We start from the raw sequence: 19,497 nt of genomic DNA, 5'->3' as shown, positions 1-19,497 counted from the left end.
TAACTTCGCCCCCATTATACTGTTAACCACATACCGTATGTGTGAGGCTAGAACTGAAAGCTACACAGGCATAACAACAGTAACTAAAGGGAGCAAGGCTTAGCACTGTATTTGTTGTAAGAACAGCATGTCCAACTTGTTGAAGAGGGCCCGTTAGCACTTGTAGAAACACATCACCCCTACTTTCATCTTTTAGGATGACTGCCAGGAATGAAGTGATGGAGCACCACTGGACAGATGAAGGGATGATGGGTGGGGGTGGTGGTCGGGGGGATAAAACAAAACAAACAAACAAAAAAAAGAGGCACGCTGCTGGCTGTTTAGTGCAGCACCTTTGCTCTGGGAGTGAGGGAGAAAAGAAAAGAGAAGAGAAGAGAATGGCAACACTCACCTCCTTGCTTACTCCTGTCAAGATAGATGGAGACCCTTCTGGCCAGACCTGCGAGCGGGGGGAAGGAGCAAATGGAGAGGGGGGAAGGGAGGGCAGGGAGGAAGGAGAGCGGGAACGCAACAAAGCAAGCAACACATTAGCTAAGGACCCCCCCGTGCATGCAGACCCACACAATCGCACACACACTTAAAAGTATGACTTCACGAGTATACTCCACATGCATTCAAACAGCAGAGGGATGAACAAGGCTGCCGTTTCCCAGCATGGCGTCTCCCAAATGACTAACAGTGATATGCAGGGATCAAAGAGTGAGAGAGGCTGAGAGAGAGGCATGAGCTGAGTTGCTGCCTCTGCATTACAAACAGGAGCTGTGGAAGCTGCACTGGGTCCCTAATCTCTATAAACAGATATCTGCTTATGGATGCACAATCTCTGGGCAACGGGGGTCGATTTTGGAATTGGAAGCATTCTGGTTTTCGTTTATAGTCCGAGTAGTATTGACCAATCATGTTTGAGTGGGCTTCGGTTGCATGCAGGTAAACAGTCCATGTGGAGAGCAAAAGAGGCAAAACACATTCTTCAAAATACAATCTTGGACCCACTGGTTATCGTCTGATGACAATTTGGCTTTTTTAAGAAAATTATCTTCATTTATATGCTGAACAGACAAAATATTAAAACCACTGGTGGGTAAAGCAAATACCTTTGATCATCTCTTTACAATGCAATGTTCTGCTGGGAAATCTTGAGGTCCTGGCACTTGTGAATGCCACTTGACACCCACCACCAACCCTAACATGGTTGCAGACCATACACCCCCTCATGGCAGTGGCACTCCCTGATGGCAGTTGCACCCTCACCAGAACAATGTGCCATGCCACATGGCAAAAACTGTTCAGGAATGGCCCGAGGAATGTCATAGAAGGCTCAAGGCGCTGACCTGGCCTCCACATTAGTCAGATCCCAATCCAATCAAGCATCCATGGGATGTGCCAGTACACCACCTCCAGCGTGTGCTCCGGGGGTCACTCCCATTGGGAATTACCGTTGCCATGAAGTGGGGTAGTTCATCTGCAACCCTCTTTGAGTGAGTGGTGCATGTCGAGTGGCATCCACATGAGTGCTAGGACCAAGGTCTCCCAGCAGCACATTGCATTGTAACAAGACGATCAATATTACTAACTCACTACCAAGAATGACCCGCGCACAAAGGAGGAAATCTTGGCTATCTGGATATCTGTTATCTGGTACCAGCTGGCTACACCGGAACCTCTGAAATATTGGCTGTTGCCACCAGTAGCTTATCGTCTTCAGACTGATGGGGTTCAGAGATTGCAGGATCCCCAACCTCCAAACCTGCAGGACACAGAATTGCAAATCCCTTCACCACAGGGCATAAAAGAGGCAGGGTGGAGTCACTGCTTGACTAGAAAAGACTGTGTGTGTGTGTTCGTGCATTGGAATGAGAGTTTGAGCAAGGTCAATAGTGAAAAGGACAACCTGAAATAATTTCACCTGGGTGAAGGTGTGTGATTAAATAAATCCATTAATCTAATCATGAGAAATGACTTGCAATTGCAAGATTTGTTGTTGCAGAGGTGCACATCATCGGGAAAACTGCTTGCTGCCTTGTTCAGTCTCTCTCGAGACGAGGGAAAAACACAAAACAATATCAAAGAATCAGCAAAGTAACAACAAGCCAGACAGACACAGAGTCTACAGAGATGGTTCACTGATGAAAAACAGTACAAAAGCCTCTTATTGGACAATGGGGACGGGATGAGTGAGGACAGGTTGTGCAGGGACTGGTGTGTGTCTGTGTGTGGAACTGTTGACCCCATATGAGCCTGTACGCAGCCTTAGATCCTCGGGCAGGGGCCTTTTGGTTGTTTCACAGTCGAGGCTGAAGTCTAAGGGCGACCGAGCTTTTTCCATCAGGGCCCCTCGGCTTTGGAACGACCTGCCTGAGGATCTAAGGTTTGCAGATTCAGTGACTTCTTTTAAATCACTTCTTAAAACCCATTTTTATAGACTTGCTTTTATGTGATGTCATCGTTCTCCTCTTTCTCTTGTATTGTTTATTTATTAGTGTTTTAGTTGTATTGTATTTACTTATTTTATTCCCTTTGCTGTTTTCTCCTGTATTCCTTGCTGCTACCTTATTGCTGCCATGTTGTATATGTCTGCCTCTGCTATGTTGTGTGTTGTTGCTGTATTACCTGCTGCTGTTATATTGTTGATTGTACTGATTTTGCTTTGTTTGTCAAAACACTTTGTAAACTTTGTTTTTAAAAGGTGCTATATAAATAAAGTTATTATGTGTGAGCCTGCCAGCATCTCCTTGAGAAACATTTAGTCTTGTAGCAACAACCTACAGAGGTAGAGCAGGTTTTTTGGCAGCACAAAGACAGACTTGTGTAATATTTTATTGGGTTTTAAATTATTAATGCCACTGAGGCAATGCAAAACAATTCTAAAGATTTCATAACACAAGCATATAATTATTGTACTATATCTGGAAGATGTTCTATGTAATATTTTTGAAGTGATTACTGGGCCAGGAGGGGAGGAGGTGTGTGTGAATGCGACAGAGGAAACTCTGTGTGTTTGTGTGTGTGTGTGTGAGAGAGAGAGTGAGAGATAGATTGCAGATGTTTTTTTTTAACTTTCTTGCCAAGTTTAAAAAAAAATTTTGAACACCAACAAGTTGAAGCTGGACTCTTCAGTAAAACTTTTCCAGGAAAGATCTCGGTGGAGCAGCTGTTTATATTAAAATTGATGCCTCCACTGTAGTCTGAATGCAGAGCCGACACAGCGTCTGTCACTAACGACACAACCAGGATAACAAGCACACCATTAAATGTTAAAGTCTTAGTGAAAACAAGGCTGTGGTTCGCTGCAGGAGAGTCCTCTGCAGGGGAAGAGTCTCTCAGGGCGATTAGCGTTGTGAGAGTCAGACAGACAGTGATGCTAGTTAAGTGTGTCGCTTCTCTGCAGGTCCCCACAGAGCTCTTGTGACTCTGTGGCTTTGTAATGATGGAGACACATATGTGCACGCAGTGTGCAGTCCACACCTCTGCACAGATATCCCGCCAGCCGGTGAGTCAGCCAGTCACTCATCCTGACAGCTCCACTCTCGTCGCTACCAATTAGCTAAATATGTGTCTTTTTCTACACGAGATGCGCTTGGAGAAAAATCTATTTGAATGTTGTCTGCCTAAACAACACTGGCATCACATGTGCTCATGCTAAAACACTTGGTCACAGATCATTTAAAAAGTTTTTCAAAACAGACACAAGTGTGGCAGTTAATTATTGCATTTATGGGACAGGGTATCAAGAATTCAGAGAAACATACAATCATTACTACAGCTGTCACACTTTCCCTAAAAACCTCCCTGACCCAGAATCCACAACTGAGAAATGCCCAAGGCAGAAAAATGAGAAAGAGAGAGACGGAGAGATAGGAAGAGAGAGAGAGAGAGAGAGAGAGAGAGAGAGAGAGAGAGAGAGAGAGAGAGAGAGAGAGAGAGAGAGAGAGAAAGAGAGAGAGGGTAACCTGGCACATCACAAAAATGTGTGGATGTCTCTGACAAGTGTGTCCTGTGGGTGTCAGGGCTGGTTCAAATATTTGCGAATAACTCTGTCTCACAAATTATGAAAGTTTGTCAACACAGAAGGTAAACATGGCAGTGAATCCACCAACGTCCAACAGTCCGAGTAATACTCATGCAACAGAGAAAACCATCTCAGCAGAGAATGATGAACCATCCACCTTTTTATGATTCATTTTCTCTTCATAAACAAACTTTGAATGCAGGTCTCCAACCAGGTTCAACTTTCCTCCAGCTGTGTCAGATATGACAGATATATGATGGATATGGCACATATGACAGGGTGAGACAGGTGAGGCTGACAGCTGGCTTTAAGTTAGCGTTAGGTTAGTTTTGACTGACGGAACTAAATTCAGACTCCTGACAATCCCAAACCTGCAACCATGGTGGCAAAAACAATCTATAGCAGTGTGGGAGAAGAGGTGAACTCAGGTGGTTTTATATATTTCACTCCATCAGGTCAAATCAGTAAAAATACTGTATGTACTATATGTGACACACTGTCCTGGATTTGATGTAGTGGTCTGGTCTGTGTGTGCTCACACATACTGTGTGTGTGTATGACCCACTGTGCTGATTTTGAACATTTTTTTGCACCATTAAAAACTGCTCTGAGCAATGTATGAATCAAAATGTGTTTCTCTATTAAAAGCACACATCATATGGTAATTAATGCTGTGCTGTTGCTGTGAGTGAGTGTTATGATTGATAGTCTGACTGGGTTTGATGGGGCTGGTGATCTCTTCTAATAACTTCATGGTAAGTGTGCCATGCATTTTCTCCATTTAGTTTAATAACAACTAACTTTAATTAATGCACTCTGGATAAAAAAATCCTACCTTCATGAAATTCCTTTTTTTTAAACTGTTGTAGAGACTCACCTTCATAGGGTTATTTGAAGACTGGCTATGTAACTTTCAAAGAAGGAACGAAATTATTCTTCTTGCAAATGAAAGTGGAATTCATAAGCAAGAAAATCACAAAGTCAATACACTTGTGGATTTGGCTGCTGCAGCCTGACTCCATCTGGTATAATGAGTAGTTCATTTTGGCTAATGAGAGCTAATGTGAGCAAACTTCAGGTAGATATTATTGTTTAATTGAGCTGACTGACTATATAACTCCTCACTACTTGTGAGGCTAGCTGTTAGCATATACCAGAGATGGAACCAAGTTTCATTGTTTTGCAAGTCACATGTAAGAGTCAAGTCTTTGCACTCAAGTCCCAAGTCAAGACAGCCAAGTCCCAAGTCAAGTCCACAGTCAAAATGGGCAAATCCTGAGTCAAGTCCCAAGTCAAGACAGGCAAGTCCCGAATCAAATCCAAAGTCAAGACAGGCAAGTCCCGAATCAAATCCAAAGTCAAGACAGGCAAGTCCCTAGTCAAGTCCAAAGTCAAGACTTACAAGTCCCAAGATAAGTGCAAAGTTAAGACAGGCAAGTCCTGAGTCAAGTTCCAAGTTGAGACTGACATGTCCCCACTCAAATGCCATGTTAGACGGGCAAGTCCCGAAAGTCCCCAAACTTTAAGTTTCGAGTCCTAAACAAGTCATAATGCGCTCTTCACCAAATGTAATGCCATTTTAACATTCTTAAATATCATAAATGCTTTTTAAAATTTGTACTTATGGGTTGAAACAAGTGTGTCTCTGGCTGTGATTTCTGACCTGCATGTTTTGCATACTACAATTGTTGTTGTTTTTAAATCAACTGTGCAGTTTTTGTACGCAACATAATAGCTTTGGTTTAATTATTCCAAATGGCGCTCAGCAAAGTGAAGTTAGTTCTTCATGGTTCTCTTCTGCAACTTTATTGGATGCTATTGGATTGCTTTAAACAAAGTAGGTCTGGAGAATTAAGTGTTGTCTTGCTGGGAATGAATAGTGTTAATGTTAGTTAATTCAGGAAATGAAGAGAAATGAACTGTCTCACAGCACACATTTAAAAAAAAAAAGTTTTAAAGGTGGAAGATATCAAGTATTTCCAAGTCAAAAGGCTCAAATCTAAGCAAAGTCAAGAGTCACCACTGGTGTTGAAGTTGAAGTCATGGTGCAAGTCAGTGTCAAGTTGGTTATTATTAGTAGTTATTAAATTTGTGACTTGAGTCTAACTCTAGTCCAAGTCATATGACTTGAGTTCATATAACTTGAGTCCACACCTCTGGCATGTACTAGGGGTGGGCGATATGGGCCTAAAATGATATCACGATATTTTAGGGTATTTTTGCAATAACAATATTCTTAAAGATATGACAAATTAGTAACAAAACAATATTTGAAAATTCAAATATCATATTATTATTATTATTAATACTATCTCTCATTTTTTTAGTATGTAAACAACAATAGTAACTCAGAGTGAGATTTAGATTCTGTATATAATACTAATAGTGCAACAAAATAAAATCTACCACAAAATTACACATTTGAACAGCTCCCATATATAAAAATGTACCCTGGGATCTATATTAGGGATGCACCGAAATGAAAATTTGTGGCCAAAGCCGAATAATATTAAACGCCTGGCCGAATACCGAATACCGAATACCAAATATCGTTGTTTAGTTTTTCATTAGTTTTTGCAGATGAACCCCCTCCAGATTAGTGTTGTCACAGTACCAAAATTGGATCCCACTGTATGATACTAATGAAAATATCATGGTTCTGAGTAGTATCACGATACCACAGCGAAAATGAGGCAGATGTGCCTTTTGTCATTTATAAAAAGATAAATCACTTTGCTATAATACATCAATGATATTTCAATGGAATAAATTACTTATTGACTTATTCATACTTCAAAAACAGCATCAATGAGTGATTAACATGAGGGGGATCAAAATAAAATAAATAAATAAAATAAGAATCAACCAGCCACCCTCCTCCCCTTCATAAGTAAAGAACAGTCCCTAAAGTGCGGTGAGGTTTGTGGGCCGTGAACGGCTCGTTTCTCCTCTGACACGTCACATACCTGTGTTCGGCTGGCTCGGCTGGCTCGGCTGTTCAGGTACTTCTGGGCAGTCCACATGCCAAGAAGAGGATATTATTGGAGCCGACTTCTCCGTCGCCGGTAAGCCGATGGCTGCCGTATTTGACAGGAATAGGCTACATTACTGTCTGTGTGTGTGACCCCCGTTCAACCCACAATCGGTGGGATTCGCCTTTCGTTTCTGCTGCTGGTTGAAATCTGTAGGCTGCTCGCACAGCGTGCTGAATGATTTAAGCCTATTTTGCTCGCTCAAAACTATTTTTAGTAGCAAATGCGAGTGCCATGACGGGCGGATCGCCACACTGCCGACATTTTACTCCGCCGGTCACGGCACGCTGTTTGATTGCGTTATCAAAACACGCTGCTATTATTCGGCCTTGCTTTTAACTTATTCCACCGAATACTGACTGTGTGTTTTTTTTGCAATATTCGGCCGAATATATTCGGTTACCGAATATTCGGTGCATCCCTAATCTATATATATAAATCAACAGGTGATTTCCTTCTTTTTTTTTTATAGCAAAATCCTAAATGACTGAGTTGTTTTTTTTCCACCTGGACTTTTATGCTCTGCCATTTCTCCTCTAATCATCACATGGTGACCTGTGACAGGCTGTTTTGCTACCATAACTATTGTATATTCACATATATGTTGTTTTTTGTCGAGCCGCGAGCATCACGTAGATTTACAAGACCAAAGGTTTAATCACTTGATGACACAGTGAGACGAGAGGGAGAGACGCTGTGCTGCTCCTGGCGGAGTGGCTGAATGAGTTCCTTCTGTAGGGCGGGAAACAAGCCATGCTTGTTGTTGCCGTGGGTAACAGTATGACATCAATAGGTCAACAAGCTGAAATATCGTGAGTATCATGATATGAATTTTTCATATGATATTAAAAAATATACTGGTATTATTGTGAACAAGATGATATGACACACCCCTAGCATGTACTATTATGTGATAAGTGGCTCTTGTGGCTGCACTGGCTTCTGTTCATGAACACGTTACATAGGCCAACTTTAAAGTAACAGAAGTTAAAAACAGGATGTTTAAAAATTTAAGTCTTGTGCTTTGTTTAACCCAATAAAGTACCTTCAGGCTTTTTTGTTTGTTTGTTTGTTTTGCATACATGGTCCAAAAAGCTACTGCAGTTAAAAGCTGTGAGACTAAAAACTAGATGGAGAAAATGCAATTAACTGGTACAACCTGGCTGCTCTATAGGCAGGGAGGTGTGGAAGCATAACTGGGAGGGGTGGACAGTCGGCGAGTTGCCACAGCAAGTGCTGTGGGAGTATGGGTAGGTGGATGGGGGCAGATAGTAAAATAGAGTGTTGGTCTTTACTGTGAGCGCTGGTGGTGGGCTGACCTCTGGTAGTGGGCAGCATGTCGGAAAGGCCCTGCCACGCCGTCACCATCTCCGGGTTCTTCTGGTCGGCAAAGTTCTTCCAGATTCGTAACGCTCCATCATCTGTAGAGAGGGAAGGGATGGGGAAAAATATACAGAGAGGGGGAGTAAAAAGTGAGAGCCAGGAGAAAATATGGATAAAGGGAAACAGTGAAGAGCACAGGCTGAGGCCAGAGGCAGCCGCAGCACACATACCCAACACTCATTTGTATTCTTAATGGATTTTTGGAAGTGCGTGTTGAACTGTGCAGATTTGACGAAAACCTTGAAGACTCTTTCAAAACATGCAACACGCAGCACGACTTGAAAATAAACACACACACACACACCTCTCAAAAGAATCAATAGAGAATGCAGAGCAGCATCTTAAAAGGCTCTTTGCCTGAGAGCGTCTTGACAGTGTGAAACAAAGTGAGGCAGGAGTCTATAACCCTAAAAACCTGTCTGAACAGCGCAGCTCAAACACAGAGCTTAACATAAAACATGTCCATGCACTCTTATGAGAGCGCCATTACAACCCATAAAAGTCTCTGCTTGATTTACATTCCGCATTTTACTTATTTAACCCTGTATGTATTTTTTCATAAGATATGTCCCTCCTCATATCTGTCACAGCATGACGGATGGAGAAAAGCTCAATAAGTGCACTTTACATTTTGATGAGATGGAATCTAAATGTATTAATCCCTGAGCTTTAACAAGTTTTCAGGAGGTGTGCAATGAAATAGACCATTCATTTTTAGTTTAATGTTGCACTGTTGAGACTAAACAAAATGAATGTGTATTTCTGTGTGCCTTTTAATGCAGAGTTGTTTTCTACAGTTCCTCTGGGTTATGAAGATAAAGCCATGGAGGGTAATTGCTTTGTTCTGTTGATGAATGATGATGAATACACATGAGCGCTTTGTGCATGTGTGTTTGTGGGGGTAAGAGTCAAGTGTTTAAGGCTTGTTGCCGCTACAAATGAGTCTCATTGCGATTTCTACTGTGCCGGTGGGCGTGATCATTTGAGCTGCTCTCTCAAGGAAAATGTTACTAATTTCTTGAGTTTTTACTCTGTGCACTACTGTGGGGCTTCTGTGTGAGTGGATTTGTCCATCAAACCTGTTGCAGTGAGCAGTAATGAGCAGTCATGTCCGTTCAGGTACTCCATGGCTGTGATGCGAGTGTACCGAGGGTTTCCGTTGTAGAAGTAGTCCAGCCTCTCACCCTTCTCCCAGTCCCAGAAGCTACAGCAAACACACACACATTTACTCTCATTAATGACTGGATCTGTTTTACATTTGAAAAACATGAAGTATGTAACTGAGCTCATTTGCATAACGGTCTTAAAGCTGATTTGGTTTTTCATTTCGTCTCTGACCAGATGCTGTCCTTGTCGGCCACAGCGATGCATGTGTTGAAGGGGTGGAATTTCACAACAGATGGTACTCCAGGGTTGCGGTTGATGAATATTTGATCATCGAGACGGGAAACACCTGTAATGGGGGGCACAAGCAGGAATGGGAACAAGTGCAAAAAGGATGAGAATTTCTTGAAACTGGAAAATCACAGCTGTAAATTTTCCAACATCTTCAGTAAGAGGCACTGGCAAAAACTGAACAAATTCACCTTTTCTTGGTCGGCATGTACCAGGCCTATGATTGTACGTACTGCTTCCAGGAAACAGCCACAACCTCACATTCTGAATCCAACACTAAAAGTAGCCCTCACCACCTCCCGCTTATTCTGCTTTTCTATATTACCAAGCTACCTGACCTTAGCCCATCTGTCCTTACCGAAGATGTAAATCTTTAAATAAATAATTTCTTTATTTAATTTCTTTAACTTACATGAATACAAAACAAAAGGGAATAAAAAAAAATACAAAGTGCATGTGAGGCTATGGTAGAAACCTGTACAGGCTTATATGAAAAACATACCCAGAAGACATGGAAATGCTGAAATACAAACAGTCAAAATTGTCAAAATTTTTTAAATAATTTGGAAAAGGTATAATTTATAAGGAAAACCAGAAGAAAAACTGGCCTGGGATAACATTTCCACCAAACTTTAGATGAGTGGTAAAATGTCCAAATATGTAGAAGGCTTTGGTAGTTTCAGTGATTTCTGTTGTCTTGCCACAGTATGCAGCCACAAGCTAGCTTTCACTTCAGCTAGTGTTCACCAAAGTGTGATTGCAGCCGTGGATCATAGCGGCAGTAGCCAAAACGCTTTGCTTTGGGGGGGGGGGGGAACGCTCTTGCAGGTAGGTGGTTGTCAGGGTGAACGCAGCTGAAGTCAGAATTAATTACAGTGCCCATACAGTGCAAAGAATTCTTAGGACTAATAGTTCTCAATCTCTTTTACAACAAGGATGCTCAAACAGGTTAAGGTGGAGCTCTTAATGGTAATGAAGGAGCGTGTCATGTCATGCAGTGGTGAGGCTCACTGATGTGACTGATGAGTGTTTGAGGAGAACAATGGAGCTCTATGGCACAGAGGAATAACATTCATTAATAATACAGTAACAGAATAACACAATATGAGCTGAGTTTGGTCTTTTTGTGGGATTTGACAACAATATAAATGCTCTGCTGAAATACACGCTGTGTATAAAGTCATTTCCTATTTACTATATAGTGCATAACATTAAGTGTCTGCCACTTAAAGGGACATTGGTGTACTATTACCTCCACCAATAATCTGACTTATTCTCGTAAAAGGAGAATTTCGGATTTGTTTGTACATTGTGCGGGTAAGTCGTCTGGGGGGTTCCATTACGTTTCGCCATCTTGAAAATACATCCACCAGCAAGGGACATACAGCCCCACCTTCGGCGTTTTCATTGAAAGCCAGGCCAGGGCTGTGTGACTGAGAAGCTGAAGGAGAGGAGCAAGAGGCGCTTCGCTACTACCCTGGCACTACTGCAGCATAACAAAGTCCCACTCTTTGAGCATAATGCAGGATCATGCATACACAGCATCATGGGAGACGGAATCCTCGTCGCCAAGAAAGCGCGTGGGAATCAAAAAGGCAACGTGACGGGCGAATTCAAAAAACGAGGCTCAACATCAGGGTTGCCTTTCCCAGGTGGAAAGAGCTGCTGAAGGAGAAAGGTAATGCAATCACAGGCCAGCGCCGAGTGGCTCAACCTCACACACCTCATCCCTCTCCTCGCATCACTGCGCCGCTGTTAGCTGTTAGTGGCGTTGCTAATGGAGGACATGGTTTCATCAATGTTATCATAGCTTTTTGGTACACAGTGGCTACCGTTGTTGCAATACGCGTTTGAGGCGCTAGAGTGCGCTATCCGTTTGAATGCAATATATGATTTCAACGTTAAGATGGGAGAAATTCCTACACACTGGGTGTCTGTTAGATGGGGAGTAGTGAATGAGTGAACAAGGGAGTGACAGACTCCAGTAACAGTTTGTATCTGTATGTGAAAGCATGTGTGCTTACTTCAGACAGATACTTAAAAAGAAAAAATTACACTCTTGTAATTTAAGCATGCCCTGCGTGTTTGTTGTTAGAAAATGTATTCTCTAATTAAAATGAAACTTTGATAATACCAGTGGGGAAACAGAGTATCTGTAGCTGCAAATAGGACAGAACAGAACAGAGGGAAAACAGGACAGGAATAAATAGCAACTAGGCCTTTATAACAGAATCTTAAAACCAGAACATACTGGAATGAATGACTGAGTATGGGAAAAAGAAAGTATTACAGTGTTGCTGGGGTACAAAGGAACAATAGCTGGCCTTGAGGCAAGGCAAGAAAAACAAGCAAAACATATGGCAGTCTACGGTAGGAGATTCAGGGTGGAGAATAAAGTGTGGAAGCATGCCCCTTTGGCAGATTTCAGCGGAGTATAATACAGTGCCAATGCACAAATACAACTGCTAAGTTCACTGCCTCACCATATGTTGTCATGGCAACAACACGTCTGTTCACAAACCTGTCCTTGGCTACCTGAGCTGAGCGCACACTCGAGACCGCCATAATGAGATGAAAAAAATTGAGGAAAAATCCATCACGCATTCATCACAGATGCTGCTGTGCTGGAAAACATGTAGTTGGAGGGAAAAGTAGATATGAGATGCTGAGGCCTTGGTTAAAAGATGAGCAAGATCATCATCATCGATTTGCTTTTGTTTGTGCTGTTTGACGGCACATTCGATATAGAGCTACTGTTAAATCTGAAACCACCTCTGGGACTTAAGAACTGCACGGTGATGGGTGAACATTTTGCATCACGAGAGAAGAAAAACAAGTCAAGTCAGGTTTACAAGCCAAAATATTTCTTTAGCACATGTTGTCTTTTCTTATTTCGAGCTTTCCTGCCTCCGTCTCGCCCTCCTCCGTCCTCAGTCTTCCTCTCACTCCATCCCACCCTCCCTCCTCTCCTCTCCTCTCATCTCATTTTTCTCTGGAGGGAACAGACTGAATGAGGGCAACCCTACTACTTCTCTCTCTTTCAAAAAACTGAGACTATAGAGGGGAATTCAATGATTTAGCAAGCAGTCAGAAAGAGAGGGAGAGACATGTGGAGAAGCAAGCCTCAGCTCTGACGCCAATCTACTCTTGACTGTGTATGTATGTGTGTGTGTGTGTGTGTGTGTGTGTTTGGATGTGTGGCTGGGGCTGCCTATGACGTTGGGGTGTTAGCTATTCTGTTTGAGAAAGCTCTGACTTCACTTGGGGAGTCTGTGGGTATGCTGGCACCCTGGGCTCTATAATGTATGGGTTTGTGTGTGTGTGTGTGTGTGTGTGTGTGAGGGGAGTCCTGTGACTCAAGGTTTTTTTTCTGACTATGGATTGGTTTCAATCAATCTTCTTTCATCACTGCAGATCATCTGCTCACTCACAAGTCTGAAACAAAGCTGAGCCATCCACAGCCAGTGTGTCTCTCAGTCTGTACTTTTGTTTGGACAGTCTGGATTTCAGCCAGATTCTGCCCTCATCAAGGCTCCAAAAATATTCAAATAAACAAGATTCTGGCAAAATCTCTGTGATGCTCCCTCTGTGATCTTAGTACTGTATTTGGCACTGCTGGTTTTAGGGCTGCTAATCAAGAAGGGCCGTTCTGAAATGGTAAGAATTCGATCATCTAAGACTGGGACCCTTTTTAGTCCATCAGTTATTTTGTATTCAAGTAGACAACCTAACATATGGAGTCCCTCAAGATTCAATTCTCAGACCTCAAACTGTTGGCAAAAAATTAACAAAATTATTATTTTTTTTCAATTTCATTACATAACACACTGAACAAATAAACGTGTTTGTGCCAATATTCCCTGAAGAAGTGAAATAATAACAAATCAGAAGTAAATGTCAGGGGCTGTACCGAGTGTCTTGTTTATTACATTCAATGCTTTTATTGAGGTTTCTGAATGCAGCTTTGAATGTCTGTCATCAGATTTTATGACATCATCCCCACCCAGCCCCCCCACAAACAATTCCTCAATTTGCATAGGGTGATTCATCAGGTTAAATGACTCAGTCTTTTTACTATAATAGTGTTAAAGCTGAAATGCATTTTTGTTAACGTGATTTTATAGGTGTAATTTATGGTGATGTAGATTGCTGGTAGACAGCCCTTTCAGTACAGATTGGTGACTCCCTTTGTGTGTAGCAAGCAAAGTGTTTTGAGTGCTGTGAAAATGTTATTGTTATAGACTACACTAGGGATGCTTGATATATATCGGGCCGATTAATTATCGGCCAATAATGGGACGTTTTTATTCTTATCAATTATTCTGATAATTGAAATTATAGCCGATAAATAGGGCCAATAATATGAAGCCAGACTGCTTTCATTGACTTAACAAGGGTAGCATTTACACGCCCGACACAGTGGGTGGCGGTACATGTACCTTTAAACTTGGTTTACTAGCTGCCAATAAACAAAGAGACAAAGAACAAAAACTGCAGCACGCTGTCTAGAGGGCAAAAAATGTCATGGTGTGGACATCTTTCATGGTTCCAGAGAAGGACAACAGGATTGCGCCGAGGGTCTGATCTACAATCACCCGACACCCCACCAGATCAACAAACTTCCTGCAGTTGTCAAACAGGTTAGATATAGTGCTAAAGGACTGTCTTTAGAGTGTTAGCACGAGCTAATTAGCAGCAGCGGCTTACATCCAACAGCAAGTATTTAAAAGGCTTGAAACTTATTAATAACTGCTAGCCATGTAATGCTACAATTAGTGAATATTTATATCGTTACCTAGCACCCCAGTCTGGAGCATGGCTCTCTCTCTCTCTCTCTGGCTACGTGTATGTGAGACACAGCCTCACGCTTGTTTGTCTGAGTTGAGTGTTAATGTGTGAGGTGAATCAGCAGCACATCGCTGTTCTACTTGGTAGTTGTAGGCTAGTCTATCGTGGGACGGTGAGATGGCGTCTGGGTGTGTTTATAAAAAGTGTGATGATATGAACATTTCATATATCAGATGTAACGTAGACCTGTTGATGCACATTCAACCTGTTCATATGAGTTAGCTGTCACTGGTTGTCTCTGTTAGTAGAGACTCCAGTCTACAGTGTAGTCTATATACGTTATCGATAGACCATTTTACTTTCACATCCTTGTAATTATTATGTTCATCTGTAGTGTAGGGTTATGTGGGGGCAGGGGCGTTGAGGGTACGTCATTTGACAGTCCCCCAGATAATCTCCCTCTTTTTTCACAGCATTATGTTGGCAGGTATGGAAGAGTCACAACTGTTCTTTGTTTTTGTTGCATTAGCAACAGTGATGTCAGTTAGGGTTGGTTAGGTCAGGGCTGTGGAATATTAAATCAGCCATATTTTGAAATAACATCAGTTGAGCCCTTATGTGCATATGCATGAATATCTGTGTGTGTGTGTGTGTGTGTGTGTGTGTGTGTGTGACTAACCCCTTTGTGTGATGCTTCGGCTCTGCCTTCTCACTCGAGTGTTTCTCAAGAACCTCCACTGGCGCTCCATCCTCACCTGACTCTCCAGGTCGTGCTCCTCTGGGATCTGAAAGAGAGGTTCACCTGATCATTCCATTTGGAACATTTCTAGGAAAGATCATATGGTTTAAATATGTGGCATCCCCAGTGAAAATTCAGACATACACAGAAATTCAGTGAAAGTATAAGATTACTACTTCAGACATCAGTAGTTTCTAGAGAGGTCAAGTTATCTTTCATCAAAAAATTGGCTCCAAATCTGCTGTTAATTTAGAAGGTAAATGGAACACAAATACGTCTGTGTAAACATCCAGAGGCAGATTACAGGAAGCCAATGCATAAATGAGTACAAGCTACACAAGTTGTCTTAACATACTGCATGGACAAATATATAGAGGTTATTCAGCTGCTGCCCTAGCACATATGGCGGATGCCCTGACCCTCTTGATGGTGCAGAGCAGGAGCTAAGCTAAAGGCTAGGAGGTGGAGTTACAAGTCTTTCCTGCTGTCGGTCCTAATGGGAATGTAAACTTGCTATCCAACAATTGTGACAAGCTGCTGGCGCTGGTGAGCAGCCGACGACTCTACAGGGAGTTCAGTCTCATGTGCTTCACGGAGATGTGGCTGAATGACAATGTGCCTGACTCTTGTGTGAACCTACCCGGCTTCTCTACTGTGTGAGTGGACAGGCACGCAAAGGCAAGCAGCAAAAACAGATCCTGCTTGTGAACACTAAATGGTGTCAACCTGCACATATCACGGTGAAGGACAAGATCAGGTGGAAGTTGCGGTTCTTTACATGCTGCATTGGGCCTGTACATACTTGGAGGAGCTGGGATATTGTGTGAGGATCCTTTTGCCTGACTTTTCAAGTACATTTAATGCTATCCAGTCCCCTATACTAAGAGACCGGTTGGAGGGGATGGGAGTAGGTCGCTTCCTGAAGTCCTGGATAACAGACTACCTGGCAGAGCGGCTCTGTATGTCAGGCTTGTAAGCCGTGTTTCTGGGATGGTCAGGAGCAGCACTGGTGCTCCACAGGGAACTGTTTTAGCACCGCTCCTGTTCACACTCTACACAGCGGACTTTAAGTACAACTCAGAGTCCTCCTGGAGTGAGAGAGGAGCAGCTGCAGCAGTCGGCTCATCTCACTGCGTTGCAGAATAGAGTGTTTCAGAAGATCCTTCGTCTCCACAGCAATAAGACTGTTTAACACCTCCTGAATCCAGTCACACACACACACTTACACACATCACATTAGCCACAACTGGCTGGACTGGACAGCACTTTCTGCTTTCAACTTGAAAACTGCTCTACAAAAGTTCCAGAGTTCCCCCTTATACGACTCTCAGCCTTCTCTCTCAAAGATCACACATTGACATATATTTGAGCTATGTTAACTTTTAAAGCAACAGAAAATACATTTGCTGTTCTTTTATTCTACATGGAAGGTTATCAACAAATATTACTGCAACGATTTCATTACACAATAAAATTACGTGACTTACTTTTGAAACTATACTTCTCCTAATTCCATGAGTTTTTCCAGGCCTGGAAAATGTGACTGTGAAACTCTTTTCCAGGTTTTCCATGACCGTGGGAACCTTGAAAATTCGTGTTTAATAGATCTGTATGCAAAATATAAGCACAGATTTGTGCGTATGCAGTGTTTGTGAATGAAGCCCACTGATAATACAAACATTATCAAGCCGTCACATCGCAGGCCTGATTACTGATTGCCAACTACAATGTTAAGTGAAGCTCATTTTGTCGAGTTCACTTTATGCAATCACATCTGATCTCATCTGTTAAGCAGAAGGACAGTATGAAAAGTATGAACGTTATTAAGTCTTATGTAACAAAATGGCCCCCACAGATTTCGCCCTGGCTTTATTTTAATGACTCCTTTTTTAGCATAAGATTCAATATGCAGAATGTAATATAAACTGATTTATGCCATTTTTCAGTTTGGAGTATTAAAATTATAAATTAAAATCTCTGACTTTGCTATTATTATGCATTTTTAATAGACTAATAAATAATCAACAGAGTGTAAACAATAGAGAAAAACCTGTTGTAGTGTGTGTGTGTGTGTGTGTGTGTGTGTGTGTTTGTGTTTAAATGCTGCTTGCCAGTGTGTGCTTATTAAGCACATTTCTACAGCGAGACCTCCCACACCCACTGATTGCTAAACAGCCTGACAAACACACACATGCAGCTACAGTGCCATGTGACTACACTACTACTACTGTATGTGTAATCAATATTCTTGTAATGTCCTCACTCTGCATATCTTGCCTGAAGGGAAAGACAACACACACTTTAATACCTTTGAGTGGAGACTGTGAATAAATATATTTGTGTATGAAATTTATGTAGAGTGTGTTTCTGTGAGTGTGCAGTCAAGTCAGGTTTATCTGTATATCACATACAGTGTCTCTATTTATGGCTCCTGACTGAACCTGAGAGGAGGCAGATTTAGCTGATAGGCTGTGGCTGATGTTTTCCCAAAGCTGAGACAGAGAGAGAGAGAGAGAGAGAGAGAGAGAGAGAGAGAGAGAGAGAGACAGAAGTGTGTGTGTGTGTGTGTGTGTGTGTGTGTGTGTGTGTGCAGGCCAAGGTAAGAGCCAGCTGATACTGTGGTTCCCAGGGTTGTGGTCCTGCACTGTGTCAGCTGCTAATGTAATGTATAATGAGACCCTGAGGTAAAAAAAAAAATAAAGAAAAAAAAGTATGTGTGTAAAAAGAGAGAGACTTTTGCATATATTCTTCACAGCGCTTTGGACATTCCGCATATACATCTCTGGTACACTATATGGCCAGAAGTATGTGGACGCTCAAACATTACATCAGCATGTGATTGTTGAACATATCCATCCTAAACCATGGTAATCACAAATGCACAGACAAATAATTCCAAATATGATACTTCTATACTTCCAGCCACCTGACAGCCTATCTCACATCTGGTCAAACAGGAACATGTAGTAACATATTTGAGAGGTGTTTTGAGCCTCAAAATCTATTAATATGATTTTACAGAACTGTTACTTGAACCTTTTTCTACGGTAGCCGAAGTAACGGTCAATTGTACATCAACAGATACAATGATAAAGAACATTAACTCTGATAATATTTTGGTTGTATTTTATAAAATAGGTAGCTACTTGATGAACAACATCAAATTTGTGTTCAGATATAAAACTGGTTTACAAATCTGTTTGCATGGATTTACACATTGTTTTTTTTCCTACCATGTGACCCCAGGAGGGCTTTTAAGATGCATCTTGAATTTGGGGGCATAGACTAATAACATGATTATATTATAGAATGCATTATAATAATATTTATATTAGTTTATTACAGAAATATCACTATCAGTGTTTCTGAAACTGAAGTACAGAAATGCAAAACTAGATCGAGGTAATTTAACATCATCACCATTACATGTTTGTTGAGAGCACTGACAGGTTGGTTTTTACACTGTAAATTCAGAATCTACAGGATCTGTTTTAAGATTGTTTATGTTACATGGTAATGTTTACATGTTATGTTGAATGAATATTGGCCAATGTATCTCATTGGAATATTACTATTGGTATTTGCCTCAAATATCCGGTAGTGATCAGGTGACTTGATTGTTAGCTAGTATGGGAAGCAAGCAGAGCAAGAATATAGTAGTGTGTTTGGATTTCAGCTGACAAATAAAATTTCTTTTTACATTTCCAAAGAATGCAGTTTAAGCCTTATTTATTTATTTCACCCATAACGTCCTTGTGTTGATCGAACGCTGTGTTGAAACCACAGACTGTGTACAAAGATAGATGACACATCTCCACTTCCTCCCACTGTACAAGATGAAGCCAAAATTCCTCGGATACACATACTGCCATTTTGTGCTGGTGATGTCATTTTGGGGCAGAGTCTGTGCAGTAGTGATTAACTGGTGGACATGTGGTATCAAGGTCCTGCTCATACACTCACTCTACTCAACTGTGAGTCAACCGCAACTGTCAATCATGATGTTACACCCCCTTCTATAGCATCAAATAAAGAATTAAAACCAAACTGACCAGAAAAAAAAAAAACAGCTGAACAAACAGCAATGTGATAGGAACAACCTAAAATGACAGAAACGATATTGGAAAGAGTGTGAAGGGGGCGGGGTAAAT

The 19,497-nt window shown here is 41.7% G+C and overlaps 1 protein-coding gene across 4 annotated transcripts in view; it reads right to left on the bottom strand.

Annotated features, from left to right (window-relative positions):
• Positions 1–19,497, bottom strand: part of rptor (regulatory associated protein of MTOR, complex 1) — a 272,436-nt gene that overhangs the window by 20,319 nt on the left and 232,620 nt on the right. The window contains exons 26-30 of one of the 4 annotated variants that reach the window (XM_078163746.1): positions 15,287–15,392; positions 9,763–9,877; positions 9,504–9,628; positions 8,337–8,462; positions 392–439 (exon numbers count right to left, since the gene is read on the bottom strand). In XM_078163746.1, the coding sequence (XP_078019872.1) occupies positions 392–439; positions 8,337–8,462; positions 9,504–9,628; positions 9,763–9,877; positions 15,287–15,392 (520 nt within the window). The remainder of the gene's footprint in view (positions 1–391; positions 440–8,336; positions 8,463–9,503; positions 9,629–9,762; positions 9,878–15,286; positions 15,393–19,497) is intronic. The other 3 variants (XM_078163741.1, XM_078163744.1, XM_078163745.1) reach the window with 3 other exon arrangements.

The sequence above is a fragment of the Epinephelus lanceolatus genome, chromosome 3 (genome assembly GCF_041903045.1).
Source record: "Epinephelus lanceolatus isolate andai-2023 chromosome 3, ASM4190304v1, whole genome shotgun sequence".
Taxonomy (NCBI): domain Eukaryota; kingdom Metazoa; phylum Chordata; class Actinopteri; order Perciformes; family Serranidae; genus Epinephelus; species Epinephelus lanceolatus.
Note: the sequence above shows the minus strand (reverse complement) of the source record. Positions and strands in the feature narration are given on the sequence as shown.